This window comes from Macrotis lagotis, chromosome X (assembly GCF_037893015.1).
Source record: "Macrotis lagotis isolate mMagLag1 chromosome X, bilby.v1.9.chrom.fasta, whole genome shotgun sequence".
NCBI classification, from domain to species: Eukaryota; Metazoa; Chordata; class Mammalia; order Peramelemorphia; family Peramelidae; genus Macrotis; species Macrotis lagotis.
In genome coordinates, this window is record NC_133666.1 from 56,497,565 (window position 1) to 56,517,336 (window position 19,772).

Genomic DNA, 19,772 nt, shown 5'->3' on the forward strand with positions numbered 1-19,772 from the left:
ATATTTATTTTCAAGAACTTCAGAACTGTTCATTGAAGATTAAATGTCCATATTAATGCAAAATAAACCACATGCTGCATTTCTTTCCTTTTGTTTGAATGAACATTGCAATTAACACAAATCCAAAAACTGTAACATAAATCATTCTTAATTAAAAACTTGAACAAAGAAAAGATATTCACATATTCACAAAAGTACTCAAATCTTGAGGAGCTGAATATGAAAGGTTAACAAAAATGAGTCCAAATGAGGGTTTTTTTTTTCACTCCTACAGCTAACCTTTGACATGAGAGATTCAAGGTATTTTGTTAACAGCTCAAAAAAGGTTTAGTGTCAAAGTGATGGGTACCAAAGAAATGCAACCATCTGAATCAATTAAACACTGACAAATTATACTTAGCTCACTACTGCAGATTGGGAGGAATTAAAAAAAAGAAAGAGGCCAAAATATACCCTCTTTTTCTTCCCACTATCTTCTAATCCTAATAAAATAATTAGGGAAAAAATATCAGAATTATTTCCCTTGTCCTTTCATTTCCAACAATACCAAAGAAGCAATACCCTTTTTTTAGCTTTTATTTCAAATAATACAAAAAGGAAAAACATAGAAATACCATTTTTCCCTTTTTTTCCAAACAATACAAAAAGTAAAAATATCAGAAACACCTTTTTGCCTTTATTCTTAAAAAAATACAAAAAGGAAATCTATCAGAAATTCCTTTTTAGAGTTTATTCCAAAAAATAAAAAAGGCAAAAAAATCAGAACTACCTCCTTTTTACCTTTTACTTCAAACAACAGAAATGGTGAAAATAGGAGAAATACTCCTTTTTTACTTTTCATTCCAAAGACAAAAGGTAACAATATCAGAAATACCCCTTTATTCCAAACAATACAAAAAGTAAAAAATTCTTTTTTTCCTTATATTCCAAATACAAAAGGTTTAATATTAAAAATAATCTTTTTCCTTTTATTCCAAACAACAGAAAAAGTAAAAATACCAGAAATAACCCCTTTGTACCTTGTTTTCAAATAGTGCAAAAGATAAAAATATCAAAAAAAAATTTTTCCTTCTATTCCAAATGCAAAAGGTAAAAATATCACATATTCTGCTTTTTTCTTATATTCCAAATACAAAAGGCAAAAATATCAAAAATATCCCCTTTTACCTTTTGTTCCAAATAACACAATAAAACAATGATTAGAAATACTGTTCAATTTGTTCCAATACAAAAAGAATGTTTTGTAATACAAATGTTTTCTAATACAAAAGCGAACAAATATCACAAAGAGTCATTTTATACCTTTGTCCCAAACCATACAAATGTAATAAATATCAGAAATACATTTAACTTCTTGTTCTAAATGATGCAAAAGAACAATCATAGGAAGTACTACTATTTTTTCAAAATATTACAAATGAATACTTAACCATATGTTCTAGATAATACAAAAAGTAGAAATATCAGAAATACACTTTAAACCTTTTGTTCCAAATCCTATAAAAGTAATGTAAGAAATATATTCTTTTACTTTTTGTTCCAAATAATACAACAAAACAGTAATTCGAAATAACTCCATTAATTTTTCTCCTACACAATGCAATTAATATTTACCCTTATGTTCTACATAATAGAAAAGGCACAAATATCAGAAAAACCCACTTCATACTATTTCTTCCAATCTTCCAATCATACAGAAGAAGAGTTGGAAATAATCCCATTACATTTTGCTCCAAATAAAATAGCAGACATAAATATTTAACCATGTTTTAAATAACAGAAAAGATACATATACATATATATATATTTATCAGGAATTCCCACTTTATAATTTTTGTCCCAAACCATACAAAAATAATAATAAATGTCAACAATGCTACCCCATTACATTTTGTTCCAAGCCATATAAAAATAATATCTGAAACACCACCCCATTACCTTTTGTTCCAAGCAATACAAAAGATTCATTGAAAATATCCCATTTGTTTTTGGATTCCAAACAATACAAAAAAAAAAATTAACCATGTATTGTAAACTATACAAGAGAAACACATGAAAAATATTCCCAAGCCATGCAAAAGGACAAAAATTTAACCACATGTTCTAAATAATAGCATTGGGACACAAATCAGTACTATCTACTTTATACCTTTTATTCCAAACCATAGAAAAAGATTACTTTTTTTTCCAGGATACTAGAAATACTAGAAAAGACAGTACAAGTAACAATTATCAAAAATCTTCCCCCTTTTACCTTTTGTTTCAAAGACTATTTAAGGAACAATTATCAGAAACCCTCCCCCTTTTACCATGTGTTCCATAGGTCATACATGGAACAATTATCAGAAACCTTCCCCCTTTTATCTTTTGTTCCTTAGGATTGTAAAAGGCAAATTTTTAAGAAACCGTTCATTTTTAACCATTTGTTCCAAAGACCACATGAGGAACAATTATCAGAAATCTTCCCAATTTTACAACTTTGTTTCCAAATATATATGGGACAAATAATAGTAATAACCTTAAAAAGAACTTTCTTCTGCAAACAAAATATCTAAGGAATCAGCATCAGAGCATTCATATGCATGCAATTCTCTATACATATGAGTAATATGTATTTGTCTTTAGCAAGAGAACATTGTGAATACATTGCATGAGCCAACATTCTTAGGGCTGCTGTTCTGCTACCTGAAGATAATCAGGAGAAGCCAGTTCATAGTCATTAGAATTAAAGAGAGTGGCCTTATTATTTGCCAAATATGCTACAAAACTATGCATACACTTTAACCGTAAATTGGTACTATGACAATGAATGAAGGTACCGGACAACATGTCTCCAATTTTTACAAATAATCGCAGGAGGTGTGGTGCTCCGTAGAGATGTGCCATCGTGCTGTTGGGATTCTGGGCCATTATTGTAGAATTCTGAGGTTTCTCAAATTTATACAACAAGTGGGTACCTAGCGTGAGATTGAAGTATAATCGAAGACCTTCTATCATTTCAGGAACAGCGTAAATCACATCTTCTGAGGAGGCATAACCACGTTCATACTGTTCATAGTTCTCCAGAATGGTCTCCACGTTGATCTTGGCGGGAAGAGAAAATAACTTCTTTTGGACAGTAATCAAGTCCCTGTCCTCGACAAGCCAAGCCTTGAGTTCGGAAGGAATGATAATTTTAAATTCTGGTGTTGTGGGAAGTTCTTGTGGTTGACAGGCAGTACCCAGCAGGGATATTCTCCACTGGAAGCAAGGAGGTACTTTGCTGATCCTGGTACCAGCTCTGCCTCTAGTACTGTCACTGTGTGTTTCAGTAACTGCACTCTTTGCCTGTTTGATTCTTGATGGGCCTTCCCCACTATCTAAAGGATTCTGTTCAGGCCCCTCAGAGATCTTGCTGGAACTTGGCCCTCCCACTTTCCCTTTAGCAGACTTTGCCTGACTACTTGCGTCTCCGGCTTTACCAGTGCCAGTATCTCCGTCTTTCACGCCACCTGTATCTTTGGCCTTACTGGTGCCAGCGTCTCGTGCTGTAAGGGCATCTGCACCTCGGGATTTAACAGCACCTGCCTCTCCAGGTTTACTGGTGCCAGTACCTAGGTCTTTAACAGCACCTGCATCTCTAGCTTTACTGGTGCCAGCATCTCGGGTTGTAAGGGCATTGGCATCTTGGGCTTTAATAACACCAGTGTCTCTGCCTTTACCAACATCAGCTTCTTGGGCTTTATGGGCATCTGCGTCTTGGGCCTTGATGACGTCAACGTCTTGGCCTTTCTTGATGCCTGTCTCGGGGGCCTTCATGACGTCAGCGTCTTGGGCTTTAGCTGCCATTGCCTCTGGACCTTTAATGAGGTCAGCCTCTTGGACTTTCACTGCGCCTGCGTCTAGGGCCTTAAGGACATAAACATATGTGACTTTAAGTGCGCCTGTGTCTTGGGCCTGACTGAAGTCAGGCCCTCGGGCTTTAACTGTGCCTACATCTGGGGCCTTAAGGATGTCAACGCCTCTGGCTTTAACTACGCCTGTGTCTGGGGCCTTAATGACGTCAGCCCCTCGGGCTTTCACGTCACCTGTGTCTGGGGCCTTACTGACGTCAGTCCCTCTGCCTTTTATGGCGCCTTCTCAGGCTTTAACAACGTCAACGCCTCTGGCTTTAACTGGGCCTGCGTCTGCGGCCTTAATGACGTCAGCCCCTCTGCCTTTCACTACACCTGCGTCTGGGGCCTTAATGACGTCAGCCCCTCTGCCTTTCACTGCACCTGCGTCTGGGGCCTTAATGACGTCAGCCCCTCTGCCTTTCGCTGCACCTGCGTCTGGGTCCTTAATGACCTCAGCCCCTCGGGCCTTCACAGCGGCTGCATCTCGGGCTTCCATGGCCGCTTTTTTGCAGACTTTGGTGGTGGCAGAGGCCTTAGGGCTTTTTTGGACCTTGGTCGCTTCAGGGGTGTGCGGGGGTGCCTTAGCCTCAGTGGTCTCCTCAGGGCCCTGGAAGGATTCCTGGCTGGCACGGGTTTCCCCGAAACCGGCTTCCCCGGCTTCAGTGGCCTTGGGGCTTCTCCACCCTCCACTCCCGTTCTCAGGGTCCCGGGCCTCGGGAGGCCCCCCCGGCATTCTCGGGCTCCTGCACCTCCGCCGAGGCCAGGGCTGTGGAGGGCGTGGGCTGCTCCGAGGCCATCTCACTGCCGCGCAGGTAGTGAACCAGGTACTTGACCTTGCTGTGCTTGGTGCACACCTTCACACACTGCGCTTCATACAGCTGGGCCCCTCGGTAACACAGCACGCGCTCCCCCACCTCAAACTTGGGCTTCCCGGGCCGGCTCTTGCTGCCTTTGGGGGGCTCCATCTGTCCGGGGGGGTTCCAAGCCTCCGCCCACTATGCCCACCGCTGCAGCCGCAGCAGCCCGGCCCAGGCGCTGCGGCCGCCCTCGGACCCTGAAGCCCGACGCTCCCTTAGTCTGGAGCCGCCGCTCTCACCTCAGCTCGCTGCTCACGGGGAACATAACCTTTTCGGAGTTGAGTTCCAGGCTACCCCCGCCCGCAGCACGGACCGCCGCAGCCGCAGCGGCCATCGCCGCAGCCGCCGGAACCGCTCTGCGCCCGGGGCTCCCCAAGCTGCCTCGGCTCCCGTGCGGAAAGATGGCTGCCGAGGCGCGCCAGGCCTTTTATACGGCCGCTCCAGCCAATAGCAACTGCTCTTGTTCCCTAGGCCAGGGTCTCCTGTCCTCCCTCCCCTGGCTGTTCCAGCCAATGGGCGGCCTGCACCTAAGCTCCCATGGAGACCAGCATGCTAACCAATAAGCGGACGCCGTAGGCTGCGCTATTGGCAGCTTCTCCAGCCAATGGCCCGGTGTCCTCGCTTCCTGCCCAGCACTGAGGTCCCAGCACCCTGCCCTAGCAGCGTGCTCAGGTGCTCCCAGAACGAAGTACTCAGGTTGCGGGATCCACGTGACCATTCCTTTTCTACAACTGAATAAAAATTTTCAATCTATTCCACTGAGTCAATATTGATCTTTTTCTGCATGCCCAGCCATGCTGTCTCCTGAGAAGGAATGGACCCAAACATGCAGGCGACGGTCTAGGTCCCGGGGCATGAATTGCAAACCTGGAGGCATCAGCAGGACCGAGCACCCCCTCCCCGAGATGTGCAGCAGCATTCATGTCCCCGTGGGCAGGTCTGGCATGTGGGTGCATGATGCGTGCACAGCTATGCATGCCTACGGTGGCATGCAGTAACGCACACATGCAATGGGGAGAGTCTTCAAAGGGCGGCTCACCTGCTTCCATGAGAGAATTCTGGAAAGTTCCACATTTGGAATATGGCTGTGGGGTCAGGTGTGGGGAGCTTCTTTCCCTTTCAAAAATGGGAAAAATAGGAACTTTCTCATTTCGCTCCTTGTGTTTAGTAAGCTTCAATATCCTTAGTGAAGGCTTGATCTTTAATAGCCTAAGGGTGCACCAAGGCTTGGGTGTTCTCTATATATAGAGAGATAGACAGATGATAGCTATACATACTGATATATGGAGGTATATATGTCTATCCACACATAAAAGTACACCAGTGTTCATATGTGCTTACATGTTCATAAGGTCATCCTCTTTATTCAACCTCTGCTGTCTTTAGCTTACTCAACCATAAAATAATAATCACACCTAGCTCCCAGAGTTGTGCAGGTGCTTCATAAATATTAGAAACTCCTGCAGCTAGTGTTGAAGGAGTCCATAAACTGGGTGGCAGAACGAAGCAGAAAGGACCTGGTCCCAGCTCTCTATTGAGACTTGTGAGATGCCGGGGAGGTGGGTTGAGACATGCACTGTGGGAAGGGCTGCCGGAATCTGGGAGAGTACAGAACCATTTGCAAATGTATTTTTCAAAAAGAAAAACAATTGCTTCCTATTGCTCTTGAGTTTTTTTTTTTAAAATGCTGTATTTAGGTCTCTTTATATCACACTTGTGTGGAAGTATTCTAAATGACTAGAACTGAGGGGCCTTGAAAACACCGAAAACGGAAGGCAGGACAATTTGTGACATTCCTGTTGTCTCTAGCTGAAAGGCAAACATCTCCACTTACATCCAGAAATGAACTTAGTAAGCCTCCAGCCTTCTTAAATGTTGCTGATGTTTTGCCCCTTGTTCTCAAAGAGGACCACACATTAGGGAGGTGATGTCATTACAAGCACATGAATTGTATTGGGGGGTGTGCTTAGTCCCCAGCCCCACTTTCTCCTCCAGAGCCATCTAGAGCCAGTGGTCAGACAGGAATCTGGATGAGTGGAGGTCACCCTGGATGTTGGGCAATCATGGTAAAATGTAAATGTCACACATGTAACTTGTATCTGACGCTGAATTCGACCTCAGTGATTCTGCCCCTGGGTCCAGGTGTTCTATGAACTGTAACACCTAACTTCTCTTGTACGTACTTCTTCATAAACATTCAATTAGTCATTCATTCATATATGCTGTTTCCTCCCTAAGAATGTAAGGCTCTTGAGAGCACTGATATTTTTTTTTTTCTTCACAGCCCCAGGGTGTAATACACTTAACAAATACTTATGAAATGTCTGCTGATTAATTTGAATCATTTAACTTAGGTGCAGTAGCTCAAGTCTGTCACAGCAGTGAATTAAAATAGGTAACGAGGAGCAGATAGGTGACACAGTGGTTAGTGCATGGGCCTTGGAATCAGGAATCAGCCTCAGACACTTAATAATTGCCTAAGTGTGAGACCTTGGCCAAGTCACATAACCCCATTGCTTTGCAAAAAATGAAAACGTAAAAAAAAGACAGTTGGAAAACATTTCCAATAACCATGGGAAATCATGACTGTACCCATATTGTGGCATGAAAACTGATGACATGGAATGATGTCCCATCCTGTTTGAATTTCCCAAGCGGAGGTTGTCATATGCCTGGAAAACACACCACACAAAGACGTAATAAATTGTTGGAGGGGAACTGCTCTCCTCAACCTCCAGAAAAGAGGTGAATGAAATGACTATAAATTTATCTTTCAGAGATTTCATAGATCAGAGAGACTTGGGGAGGCCTGAAGAGGAAATTTCTGCTCTAATTAGACTCAACCCTGCAAGCTAATTAAGTGAGGAGGAGTCCAGGAGAAAGGGTTCCCCCAATGCTCACCTTGTAGGGTACTGGCTGAGAAAATGCCATCACTCCACTCGTGCTGCAGTAAAACTGAGATCACAGAAATAGCTGACATCAGGGAAGCCCCGGGCAGGGAAAGAGCCCCTAGCTGGTTTCTTCCAGCTGCAAAGCCCCACAAAATCCCGCATCTCCCTAATGCTCCCTTTTCTCCTCAGAGACACCTACTGATAATTGAGGGCCAACATTACAGCCTGGGTGCTTTTTCCCAGGTCAGGATACGGTCAAATGTGGGAGGACGGTAAACTTCCTGGGGGACCCTCCAGGACACTCTGCTCCTTCCAGCTGGCAAGAGTCGGCAGGAGAGGAGAGAATACGGGTGTGCTGGGCAGCAGGTTGGGGTCTCCCTGGTCTCTTACGGCCAGTTTAGTGGCTCCTAATTAGGTCTTACCCAGGACGTCATGTAGCCCTGGGGGTTCTTTTTCTTCTCCAGCTTCTTCCCCTCCAGAAAGCCAGTATAGATGGGCCCTATGGCAAAGAGCACCCAATGGAAGGGGAAGCATGATCTGGAAAGATTCTAAGTCTCTGCCCGGGATGCGCATGACCTGGGGAATGGCTAAACAAGTTATGATCCATGAATATTATGTAATATTATTGTTCTATTAGAAACCATCACTGGTCAGGCTCTAGGGAAGCATGAAATGTGTTACGGGATCTGATGAGGAGCGAAGGGAGCAGAACCAAGAGAACAGTGTAGATGTGAACAAGCACATTGTGAGATGGTGTGCCTGGATGGAAGCGGTCCCTCTTGTCAGTCCAGAGAGCTAGGACAATTGTATTTGACAGAGTACGGACTACTGTGTCTCCCACCAGCGGAAGAAAAACAAAACAAAACAGACCACAGGAAAAAAAATCCATGCCTCCCGATTCTGAACACTTTCTAAAAGACATGTCTTACGTATCTCTTTCCCTTAATCCTCATTCCTCATGCCAAAAACTATAAATTTATAAACTTGTTTAAAAATGTGGATGTAAAATGAGTCTGTTCCCAAATGAGGGGAGGGTGGTGGGAAGGGAGGGTGGATCGAAACTTTGTAGTTGGATGTATTTGAGAACACATGGATGAAAATAAATAAATGAAACCTTTAAGAAAAGGGAAAAAATGTTATTGCCCAGGTGGCCCCTTCCCTTGGGGGAGTCTGAACTCATGGTGGAAGAGACACTCTGCTGAGATACAGAGAACAAGCCTCCTCTGACCTTTCCTGCCCAAACCATGGCCGTTGTACAGACCTGGGCAGCCTTGAAGAGGGAAATGGCTAAGAAATTCTGCTTACCTTTAGCCTCACCCTAGAAGCCAAGCAGGTGGGGAGGGGACCAGGTCAATGGGCTCCATGTCAGATCAATTGCAAGAAAAGAGGTGAGACAATTGTAGAGTTACCCTGTGTTTAAACTGCGACCATGGAGATTGCAGAAAAATGGACATCCCTGAACAGGGAAGGGCCCCCTCAATGTCTGCTCATGGTCTTAGGGGTGGTCCAGGTATGTCATTCTAGATTTGGGCCGAGATTCATGTCCTGAATTGTCAGAGTTAATTCATGTTCCTGATTTTAGGGAGATTTTCGAAGAATCCAGGGTCCATCTGCTTTAAAACACATATCACAGGGACTCCAGAGGCTGGAACAGAACTCAGATGGCAATGTCTAACGTCCTCTAGGGTATGATGCACTCAGCACCTGAAATCTTGGGTGAGGTGCCTGTGCCCCACCTGTGGCCCAAGGGCCCAGGTTTTCTTCACTGGCCTTTTTCATGTCCAAAGCTTGGCCCCTTTCAGAGATGACCCCTTGCAGAGACACAAAGAACGACAACATGAGAGGAGAGAAGCCCCTGTACCCAGCAGGTCGGGCAATTTCTCCCCAAAGTCAGGAAAGCTCGCGCTTCTCCATGGGCTGACAGAACCCCGTCATGAGGCAGTTGAAAAGCCCCCCAGCCTGGACTCCTGAGTCTAGGTGACATGGTCTGCAGTCACCTGGAGCAGACCTCACCCCATGGCTCAGCACCCACCTCCTTCTCACAGAAGCATCAACTCTTTATAGTCACCAAGAGGAATTCAAGGTTTGCTGAGGGGTGGGAGTGTGAGGGATAAGAAAATAACTGCCCAGTGCCCCCACAGCAGGAGCAGGGAACTGTCTGCACAGCAGGAAAGAGATGTCCAATGACATGCCAAGGCCTTTGACTGCCAGGTCTAGTGAACACCTGCACCTGGACACAGGGCAAACCCACACACCTGGTGCCTGATGCGAAGATCTCTGAAGCACTGCTGGGGGCTCAGAAACCTGAAGGAACAATTTTTCCTTTGAGGGTTTCACTCCTAGAGGAAAGAGGGACCATTTCAGGCATGGGGACATGGTCCTGGCCCTGTATCTCCTGACTTTCTCTGGTCTGTCTCCTGAGGGGACCAACAGGGCTGGGAGTAAAACCCCCACAGCAGCAAGGAAGACCCATCCTTCAAGGCCAGGCACCCAGGCTCCTCCCAACCCATGCTACCAGGAGGGTGTCTGAGAAGACTATGAATGACTGTCCTGTTGTCCTCCTGACCCTCTAATGACTCTCAATGTCCCCTCATTAAGGACATGGAGGACAAACTAGGCTTTCCTCCAGCTGAAAAGTCCCAAAATGCCCCCTCCTCCCAAATTCTGGGTTTTCATTCCGGAGACACCTATTGATAACTGAGGGTCCATATCACAGCCTGCTGTCCATTTTCCCAAGGCCATGATAAGGTCAAACATGGGAGGAGTGAAACATCTTGAGGGACAGGCTAGGACACCCTGCTGAGGGCTCCTATGTTACTCTCAGCCTGTTACCATTCAGAATGAGAGCATGCATGAGTCCTATATCAAAGAAATACCAAGGGAAAATAGGCAGCAAGGATAATGCATGGCCTGGTGCCAAGGAGGGCCCATGTCCTCTCCTTTGGGCTGGCCTTCTTATTTTGTCTCCAAGACCTCTGGTAAATTTATGATAAAGAATGCAACTCACCCCAGAGACAAAGACGACAAAATCTGAACACAGACTAAAGTATATTTTTTCGTCTCTCAATAAATAACCATGAAGTAACATTAGAAGGATATACAGGGGGAAATAGGTCGGGTAATGTATAAAGCACCGGCCCTGGAGTCAGGAGCACCTGGGTTCAAATCCAGTCTCAGACACTTAATAGTTACCTAGCTGTGTGGCCTTGCGCAAGCTACTTAACCCCGTTTGCCTTGAAAAAACCTAAAAAAAAAGGACATACAAAATAAGAGCACCAGTAATTTCAGGGAGGTCACTCAAAGTTTTAACTGCCAGGAAAGGTTTCCTGGAGGTATTGACACTTTAGCAGAGTTTTGTTGGAAATGGGGAGAGGCAACTAGGAAAAGCCTGGAGAGAGAAAATGAGCAGGGGAGGTTGGGAACAACAAGAAGACCAGTTCTACCAAGCTGATGGAGGTAAGAAGGGAATGATGACTCAATAGTAGGCAGTGGGGTGCCTAGGTAAAGTCATATATTCAGGAGGACCTGGGTTCAAACCCAGCCTCAGACACTTGCTTGCTCTATGACTCCGGACTAGTCATGAAACTCTCATTATCTCCACAAACAAACAAAACCCATAAAACAAAAGTAGGCAGTGTAGGAGCATGGCCGATGAGATTCAGGTTGTGAACCACCTGAGAAGACTCTCCTATCCAACTGCATCTGTGTTAAAAATGTAAACAGACATGTGCTGGTAATCTTTTAACAACTGGCTCTGGCTGGATTGGGGAGAAACCATTTATTTAATTGTATTAGTAACACATTCTCCAACAAATTATAAAGTCTAAAAATTAATAAAACAATGAAGTAAAGGGAGGCCAGGTGGTGCAGGGGATAGAACACTGGCCTTGGAGTCAGGAGTACCTGAGTTCAAATCTGACCTCAGACACTTAATAATTACCTAGGTGTGTTGCCTTGGGCAAGCCACCTAACCCCATGGCCTTGCAAAAACTAAAAAAACTCCAAAAAAACAATGAATTAAGAATAAGGGAAATGTGACAAATAAATATGACATTCGAAGAGAAGCATTTTGCATGTCTGTAAACTGTAATGTGTGAAATTTCTTTTATCCCTGATGATAGTTAAGAAAAAGTTTACCAAAAAAATTCAAAAATCAAACTGACACCCCCCCCATCAATGGACTTAATATTCTTCTTGTGCAAATGAATATACAGAAGATTTTCACTTTTTCCTTTTCCTGACTTCCAGGATTTACGTTTTGGTAGAAAATTCTCAAAATTACTGTCATAAAACTGCACTGACAAAGTTCAATAAAAATGTTTATTTTACTTTTTCAAACGTCTTTAGATAATAAAATTCAGAGACAAAAAGACTTCTACAAGTCTTTTATGAATGTAAGCATAATCCTACCTTTCACCCCCCCAAAAAGATAGAGAAAGCTCAACAAAATTAACGTGAGAGGAGAACAAAAGTGTACTTCATTCTGCATTCAATTACCATCATCTCCGTTACAGGGATGGATCACATTCCTTGTCATAAGTTCATCAGGGAAATTGTTGCAATATTTTGTTCCCCACAGGTGCTCTTGCTAGCAGGTTTTCCCCCTCAAAAGTGTGTTGTGACTTTCCTCTCAGTCTTCCCTCTCTTCAATCACCTACAGCTTTCCTCCCCTCCCCCACCCCCTTCATTCCATGCTTTTCTTCTCCTTTTTCCTCTACAGCAGGGCTGTCCAAAAAGCTCCTTCCATGGAATTTTGCGTGGACCCCTGTGGGTTTATAAATGCTTCAGTAAATGAAACTCTCACTAAAATGGCAAATCAGAATAGTCTTTTGTTTCAATATAAAACTTTAAAAAGTAAAGTTGGGCAGCCCTGCTCCAGGGGCAGAAAGATTTATAGGACCTGACAGGTGTGTGTGTGTGTGTGTGTGTATGTGTGTTTGTGTGTGTTTGTATGTTTGTGTGTGTGTGTTATTTCCACTTTGAGCCACTTGTGATGAATGAAGGCTCACTCATTCCCCCTCACCCTCCCTTCTTTCACAAGAGTGCAAAAGGCTTTTCTTACCACTTTTACCTGAATATTTTAACCCATTCTCCCTCTCCTTTCCCTTTCTCTCAGCATTTCTTTCTTGCCCACTGACTCCATCTTCATGGTAGCTTATACCATGATATTCAGCTCCTTCCTGTACTTTGTCAATATATGCTCCTGCTAAATTCTCGAAGAATTGAGAAGGTTCATGAGTTGCCAATTTCTTCTTCCCATGCAAGAATATGCACAATTTAGCATCATTGAATCACTTATAATTTTCCCTTCCTATCCATCCTCTCTATGCTTTACCTGACTCCTGTGCTTGTAGATCAAATGTTCTGTTCACCTCTGGTCATTAACCGGAAAGTCTGAAAGTTCCCTCTGTCACTGAATGTCCATCTTCCCCCTGAAAGAGAATTTACAAAACCTGAAGTTCCTTAAACTTTCATGGGACTCAAGTGTTCCTCATTTGATCTTCTGGCGTTTCTGGTGTTATTAAGAGTGAAGTGCTTTTCACAGATTTTGTAACTGGACATACAAATTTATAAAGCATTAAGCCTTACGATGCCTTCATCATTCACTAACAGGTTTGAGCAGCATCTTCTAGGAACTCTCTACAAATGGCTTGAAATCAGAGAAATCACTGGGAAGGTCCTCCCTCTGGACCGATGCAGGAAATGAAACCTATTCCAGACATTTAAAGGGAAAATGTTAGCAAGGATTAGATGGTCATGGGGGTCCTCTAAGATACAAGAAGAAGCTGATTAAAAGGCCATCTCCAGTGGGAAACCAGGGACAAAGAAATTAAGACTGATTGTGCTTTAATATTGAGAAACATTTCTGTTACATTTGTTACTATGTGTATTGGCTACACGAAGACCTCCAGAGGTGTATGTCCAAACGGAAAGTGGACCCATGCACTTTTCATTGTGGCAACAAATTATAGACCACATTTGTGCTGAAGACAGGGGACTAGAATGATCATTTTTCATCCTTTTCCTTTGTTAAGATTTTGGGACCATTGCTTCTATTTAGGAGGTGTCTAAGCTTAATGAAGGTCTCATATCACGTATTTTTCAGATCAGAAATCAGAGCAAAGATACCTAAATAGCAACTACTTCTTAGTTAACCTGGTGACACAATCATCTCCCTTCATCAGCCCCCTCTGAATGCTTTAAATGCAGTTTAATCTGGATCCTGCCTTAATTTAGCTCTAGTCTCTAAGGTTTTTCCTTAGTGAACAGATAGGAGTATGACCAAGCTTAAGTCTGTTCACATTTTATGTAGATTTGTTTTATTTTCTAAGCTAAAAGAAAGTACAAGATTGCAATATGTCAGAAAAAGACTTTTCCCTCGGTTTGATGCAAAATTGTCCATAAGAAGCCTCTTTCGCCCAACCCTATAGCAATCAGATAATGCAAGTGAAAAGGCCACGCATTTACACGAACAGAAGTTGGCCAGGCTAAAGGAAGAGGACATTAAATGTCTCAGGAACACTGAGACCTCACACAAGAAACTCAACAGGCCATTAGTGAACTCTGAAAGGAGCGTTTTAGAATTCTCCTCAGAGCTGGGTTGTTCCTACTATCTTCTGACCCCTAAAGAATTTTGAGGACAAAGGGCCAATGTTTCCCGCTTCTTGTTGCCCTTTTAAACACTGTCCCTCCTGCAATGCCAGGCTCCTGGCCCCAAGAGGCACCAGGAGTGTTTCCACAACAGCAGTGTGGGTCTTTCCTTCTCTTCATCCTGATCTTGCACACACCACAGGAAGAAGGACCCCAGCCCATCTCTGAATGTCTCAAAAACATGTTTTTTGTTTCTTTTAGGATTTTTTGGAAGGCAATGGGGATAAGTGGCTTGCCCAAGGCCACACAGTAAGGTAATTATTATGTGTCTGAGTCTGTATTTGAACTGAGATCCTCCTGATTCCGGAGCTGGTGCTCTATCCACTGAGCAGCCTAGCCACTCCTCAAGGCCACTTTGTTAAAGGCTTTGTGTACAAGCTTTCCCTCCAAGTGAGGAGCTAGAGTCCTGGCCAGAATTCCCAGGGCCAAACTTTAACTTTTCTCCAGGATCATTCTATGGGAGCAATAAAGCCAGTTTAGGGTTGAATGGGAGAGAAACCTCTATTCAGAGCACACAACTGTTATTAGCCTCTTCTGTGTTATCCACATGTAAGGGTATGTTCATTTTTTTCAATAGAAGACTTGTGTATGCTTAAAGAATGAAATACCATTAATCCCATTCCCCCTCCTAATTGTCATAAATTACAGAATGCAAATGCTCAGCAAGCATTTCCACGAAGCCTAGCCTTACTTACACTGAGCTTGGGATCAACCTTCAGGGAGAAATAATGTTTCAAACAATCAGGAATGCCTGGATGAGGCTCTTTTCTTAGCTTTTCCACCTTGGCAAGGCTGACCATGCTAATGTAATGACAGACAGGAAGCCCTGGAAATTCTTTTGTTGGTTTGAAGAAATTAATACAATTTTAAACTAATCATACTATGAAGTTAGTATGGGATTTGTAATTATTCATTTTGTAAGTACTGAAATACCTTGTCATGTTTTTTTGAGGTCAGGTATTGGGATAGGAGTTTCTTTGGTTTTAGGGACTAAGTTTACTATTGTATATCACGTATGGCTTTTTAAAAAAAAATCTTTGTTTCCTTTGAAGCAAGATCACTTTATTATTCGCTATAATGTGAGATTAGCATCCAGAATATACTAAGAAAACCTTAAATTAAAGGGACAAAATGGTTTATGGTAGCAGCCTTTAGGACCTTATCAATGGAAAATTAATACTTTGGAGAATGACCACTGAATTTCTCCTCTGAATAATTCAGCAGAACTTAATACTTTGGCGAAATAAAAAGCAAAGTCACTTAAGAAAAATGGAATGATGGAACTTGATATGTCAGCGTTTAGTTATTAATTTCTACAATGTAAGAAAATTTGTACAAGGGGCATTCAGCGACGTGGTAGACTGATATAAGAGTGGGAAATCAAGATAAGCTGGTTAACACAGCAGAACTTCCTAAGAACAGCCAGTAGTTAAATACATCATTTCGCTTGCCCTCCAACCCTTTGTACATGACCATGCATTCATGTGCAGCATCAAGTAAGTTCTACTTCTCCATCTACTGTCTTTATGTAAATTTATTCAACCTTTTATTTCTATATATCAGCAAAGTGAACAAACATCAAAGGGAGTGATAAAGATGATAAAGGGTTCAATTTCAATTTTTATGTAAACATTTTAAATTTGAAGCTTTGACTATTTTCTCAAAAAACCAGGATACATGTATGTATATTCCAATACACACACGTCTTTGCATGTAAATGACTTCTTAGTGTTTATATTAATAATAGTAAGAAATAGACAATTGACCATGATATACTTGGAAAATAACCTTGCAAGTCTTTGTGTGTGCGCATAGTTTTCTTTTACCCTTGAAGATAGTTAAGAACAAAATTGAGAAAAAATTCAAAAATCAATCAAATCATACCCCCTCTCGCCCCCAAACCTCCAATGAGTTGAATATTCTTCAAGTTCAATTGAATATAAACATGATTTTCATTTTTTTTTCCAAAAGAAGAAAAAAAAAAGTCTTTCTCTCCCATATCCAAGAGATATTTTGACCATGTTTTGGTAATAAATTCTTAAAATGGTTTTGGGAATAGGAAATTGTATTGAAAAAACTTTCTAAGCATGCATATTTTCCCATTTAAAAATCTCGAGGTGATAATATTAGAAGACAAAAAGTCTCATTTTTTTGTGTTTAAAGATTCTTCTTCTAAGTTGAAGATAACATTATTGATTTTAGGTCCTGGGTTCAGATAAAGATACAAAGTGTTATGTAAAACCTGAAAGTCTTGAAGCTTCTGAGGAAATTTATTTGTTCCTCATTTCATGTTTTTTGTAGAGTTCTGTTATTAATAGCATTTGCTCTAGAAGATGTGAAGTGGGTATTAGCACATGAAATAGTCACCAGAAGACCATTTGTATCAGGATTTACTCTGCCTTTGTGACTAGCAGGTTTGAGCAGCAATGCCTAGGCCGTCTCAAGTGTGGTGGAATCAGAGGACTCATTGGGAAGAGCCTCCCTCCAGAGCTGCCCTGGAAATGACGCCTATTCCAGACTTCCAAAGGGAGAATGTGACCAGGGATCAGATAAGCACATGGGATGCTATGATCCAAGGAGAAGCCAAGTGGATTTAAGGGACCTATGAACTGGCTTACTAGGGACAAGATGGATTGAGACCTCCTGTGCTTAAATACTGAGGTGCATGAATATTTCTTTCATTTCTACACTAACAGGTCATACATGTTCCCACAGAGGTATGGGTCCAAAGTCCAATGTGGACATATGCATTTTTAATTTCTGTGAACAGATAACAGACCATATTAGGAGGAAACCTGGGCTATGATGCTAATTTTTCAACTAGTTTGTTTTTGTTAATTTGGGGTGGAGGGCTTTCTCTTGCTTAGGAGGTCCCTGAAATCTACCTGGTGGGATGGGAAGAATTACTGAGGGTCTCAAATGTTCTTCAGTTAAGAAGCCAGAGTAAAGATTCCCATTATCAACAACTCCTCAGTAATTATGAAATCTACCCTCTTGATCAGCTCATTCTGAGTGCTCTGAATGCGGTTCAATCTACAATCTGGCTTAATTTGCCTATAGTCTGTTTATCTAAGCTTTGTTCCTTAGTGAACAGATGAGATTATGACCATACTTATCTAAATTTGATACCATTTAGAGTGCAAATGACAGAATCAATGGAATGGCAATCGTTTTTTGAAAATTTTCCAAGTGAAAAGAATTTACAAGATTGTAATACTTAAAATTTTTTCTATGTAATAATTTCCATAAAAATCCCCTTTAGAATCCTTACCTTAGCTGAGGTTTATTGTTGTATTTTGTACCCTAAGCTTTTTTGAGTCTAAAAATTAGTCCGTCTTTTTTTTCCCTTATTTTTATTCCTTGGCATATTTTGACCCACGACCCATCCCCTCAAACCTTCAGGGGAAAAGGGCAGTTTTCTTTTTAACTGCTGGAAACATCTTGGGACAGCAGACTGGGGGCACAAAGGGGCTCTCGATGGGTCTCCCTGTGGCCTCCCTCCACCCCCAGCAGGAGTAGCACACACACTCACCAAGTCCCTGAACCTTCCCCGGGCCAAGTCCCGTCCCTCAAACTGTCCAGGGGTCACCCGGGCACCAGAGCCTGGCTGGATGAAAGGGCTGAGGCCCCTGTGGTGACCCCTCCCTCCTGGCCATTCCAAGGTGCTGCAGCTGACCAGTGATGGGCGAGAGAACCCTTGGACTCTGAGGAAGCAAATACAGGCCTCCACCCACCAATCACAACCTTGCGCTTCCATCTGTAAAATTCCCCACTCTTAGGCCATGGGTCACTAGCATCTTTAGAAATGGACCAATGAGAGTCCTTTCACTTCCCTTTGAAGATGGTCATTGCTGCCCATTGCCATTGCCCCCCTCAAGTTGGAGCTACGGCTGGCAGTCCTTCCAGCTATGTAACTTCTTGCCCACAGCCCGATCCCCAAACCTCTTCAACACACTAATGACCAGAAACTCTTGTCTCTCGGGTTACTGACTCTTCACTAAAGACATGGAAACACAGTTCTACCCTCAAGGGGCTTCCATCTTCATGGGGGAGGCAGGAGGCTTAAATTTGGCCAGTTCTCCTTCCAGGGAACGGAGGCCAGAGGAGTTTGGGAATTGGGGGGAGAGGATGGGGGAGGTAACATCAGTGAAAGGACTGAAAACCCTTACAGGGGAGACAAATCCTCAAGCCTAAGGTCCTACCATGTCAGGTCCCAGAGAAAGAACCTTCCAGAAACAACATGGAAAAGGACAAAGACGGGAGAACAGTCCCGTGTGGAATGCAGGCCACTATGGCCAGGACACAGGGCATGGAGGACAGAATGAGGAAGAGGGTGGGGAAGGGAACAGCTGTCTGGGACAGAGGAGACTCTATTAGAACTGGGGGGTTTGGAGAGTGAAAGGTCTTGGGAGATTATCAGGGGGCAGGGTCACAGCCATCTGGTCAGATCTCTGCTACAGGGATGCATTCACACTTTATCCTTTTGGTAGGGGTGGGAGATGAGAAGGGAGGAGCCCCCTCTTCCATGTCCATAAAAGCGAAATCCAGGCTCTTACCTGCCTCAACCTTATTTTGGCTTTCCTCTTTAATTAAAAGACCTTGACCACATCCACCACAAACATTTTTATTTATTTCAGGGATATGTCTTTATTTGATAGGTCTTCAACATCCCGCTCATTTCCTGTGCCTCCATAGCAGGTCCTGTTCGCCTCTTGACCCTGGAGAGATACAAACACGAATATGTCAGATATAAAAGTCTACACGGTACTAGTTCTCGGAGACAACTGCTCAGTGAACACAGCAGGTACCCTCTGTGCACAGGTGTGGGGCAGGGGAGTGGGAATCTCCCAGGCCAGGAACAGAAGAGCAGTAGCACCTGGGCCTGAGCCTCTGGAGGGGGACCCTGGGCCTACCTAGCCCTGTATAAGGTTAGACACAAGAATGAATGCCCGCTAGATGGGGATGTGTCTGCTGAGGAACTGAGGACAAGACTGAGGAAGAACAAGTGACTGTTTTCTACACAGACTGGGGATGAGTCGGCATATCCTGTAGGGACTGTGCTGTCTGGACCCCTGCCCCAAATCCCACCCGACGTTGCCTCAAGTTGATCAGCACATTGGACACCAGACCTTCTTCTTGATGTTAGGAGGAACGTGGGATCTGAAAGTACTTCTTTTTGAAATCCGCAAGCACAGGGATTTCTGCAGGCCGCATAGGGCCCGGCTGGGCAGACTCCACTCTCCTGTAGGGCACTGGGCCTCCAGCGTCAATCCTGTTTTCCAAGTTGAGGTTACTGGGCCCTGCCTGTGGCCCAAGGGCTGAGGCCTCCCCCTCTGGCTCGTTTTGTATGTCAGGCCGGGCGTACTCCAGAGATGATCCTCTGAAGACAAAGAACAAGAAACCATGAGGTCAAGGAAGCCGCTTTACACAGCACACTGGAAGAGTTCTCCCCAAAGATAGGATAAATCGGTGTGCCCCATAGGGAAGGGAGGACCCAG

General features: G+C 43.3%; 1 protein-coding gene across 1 annotated transcript; it reads right to left on the minus strand.

Annotated features, from left to right (window-relative positions):
* Positions 1-1,825: 1,825 nt before the first annotated feature.
* LOC141501661 (mortality factor 4-like protein 2) lies at positions 1,826-5,069 on the minus strand. The gene is made up of 2 exons (XM_074205854.1): positions 4,972-5,069; positions 1,826-3,888 (listed from the first exon to the last, which is right to left on the minus strand). Exon 2 carries the CDS (start codon positions 3,826-3,828, stop codon positions 2,665-2,667), a length of 1,164 nt encoding a protein of 387 aa, XP_074061955.1. The 5' UTR covers positions 3,829-3,888; positions 4,972-5,069; the 3' UTR covers positions 1,826-2,664.
* Between the last annotated feature and the right edge of the window lie 14,703 nt (positions 5,070-19,772).

Coding starts and splice junctions, on each gene's coding strand:
- LOC141501661 (XM_074205854.1), bottom strand. CDS start 3,828: ATGGCAGCTAAAGCCCAAGACGCTGACGTCATGAAGGCCCCCGAGACA.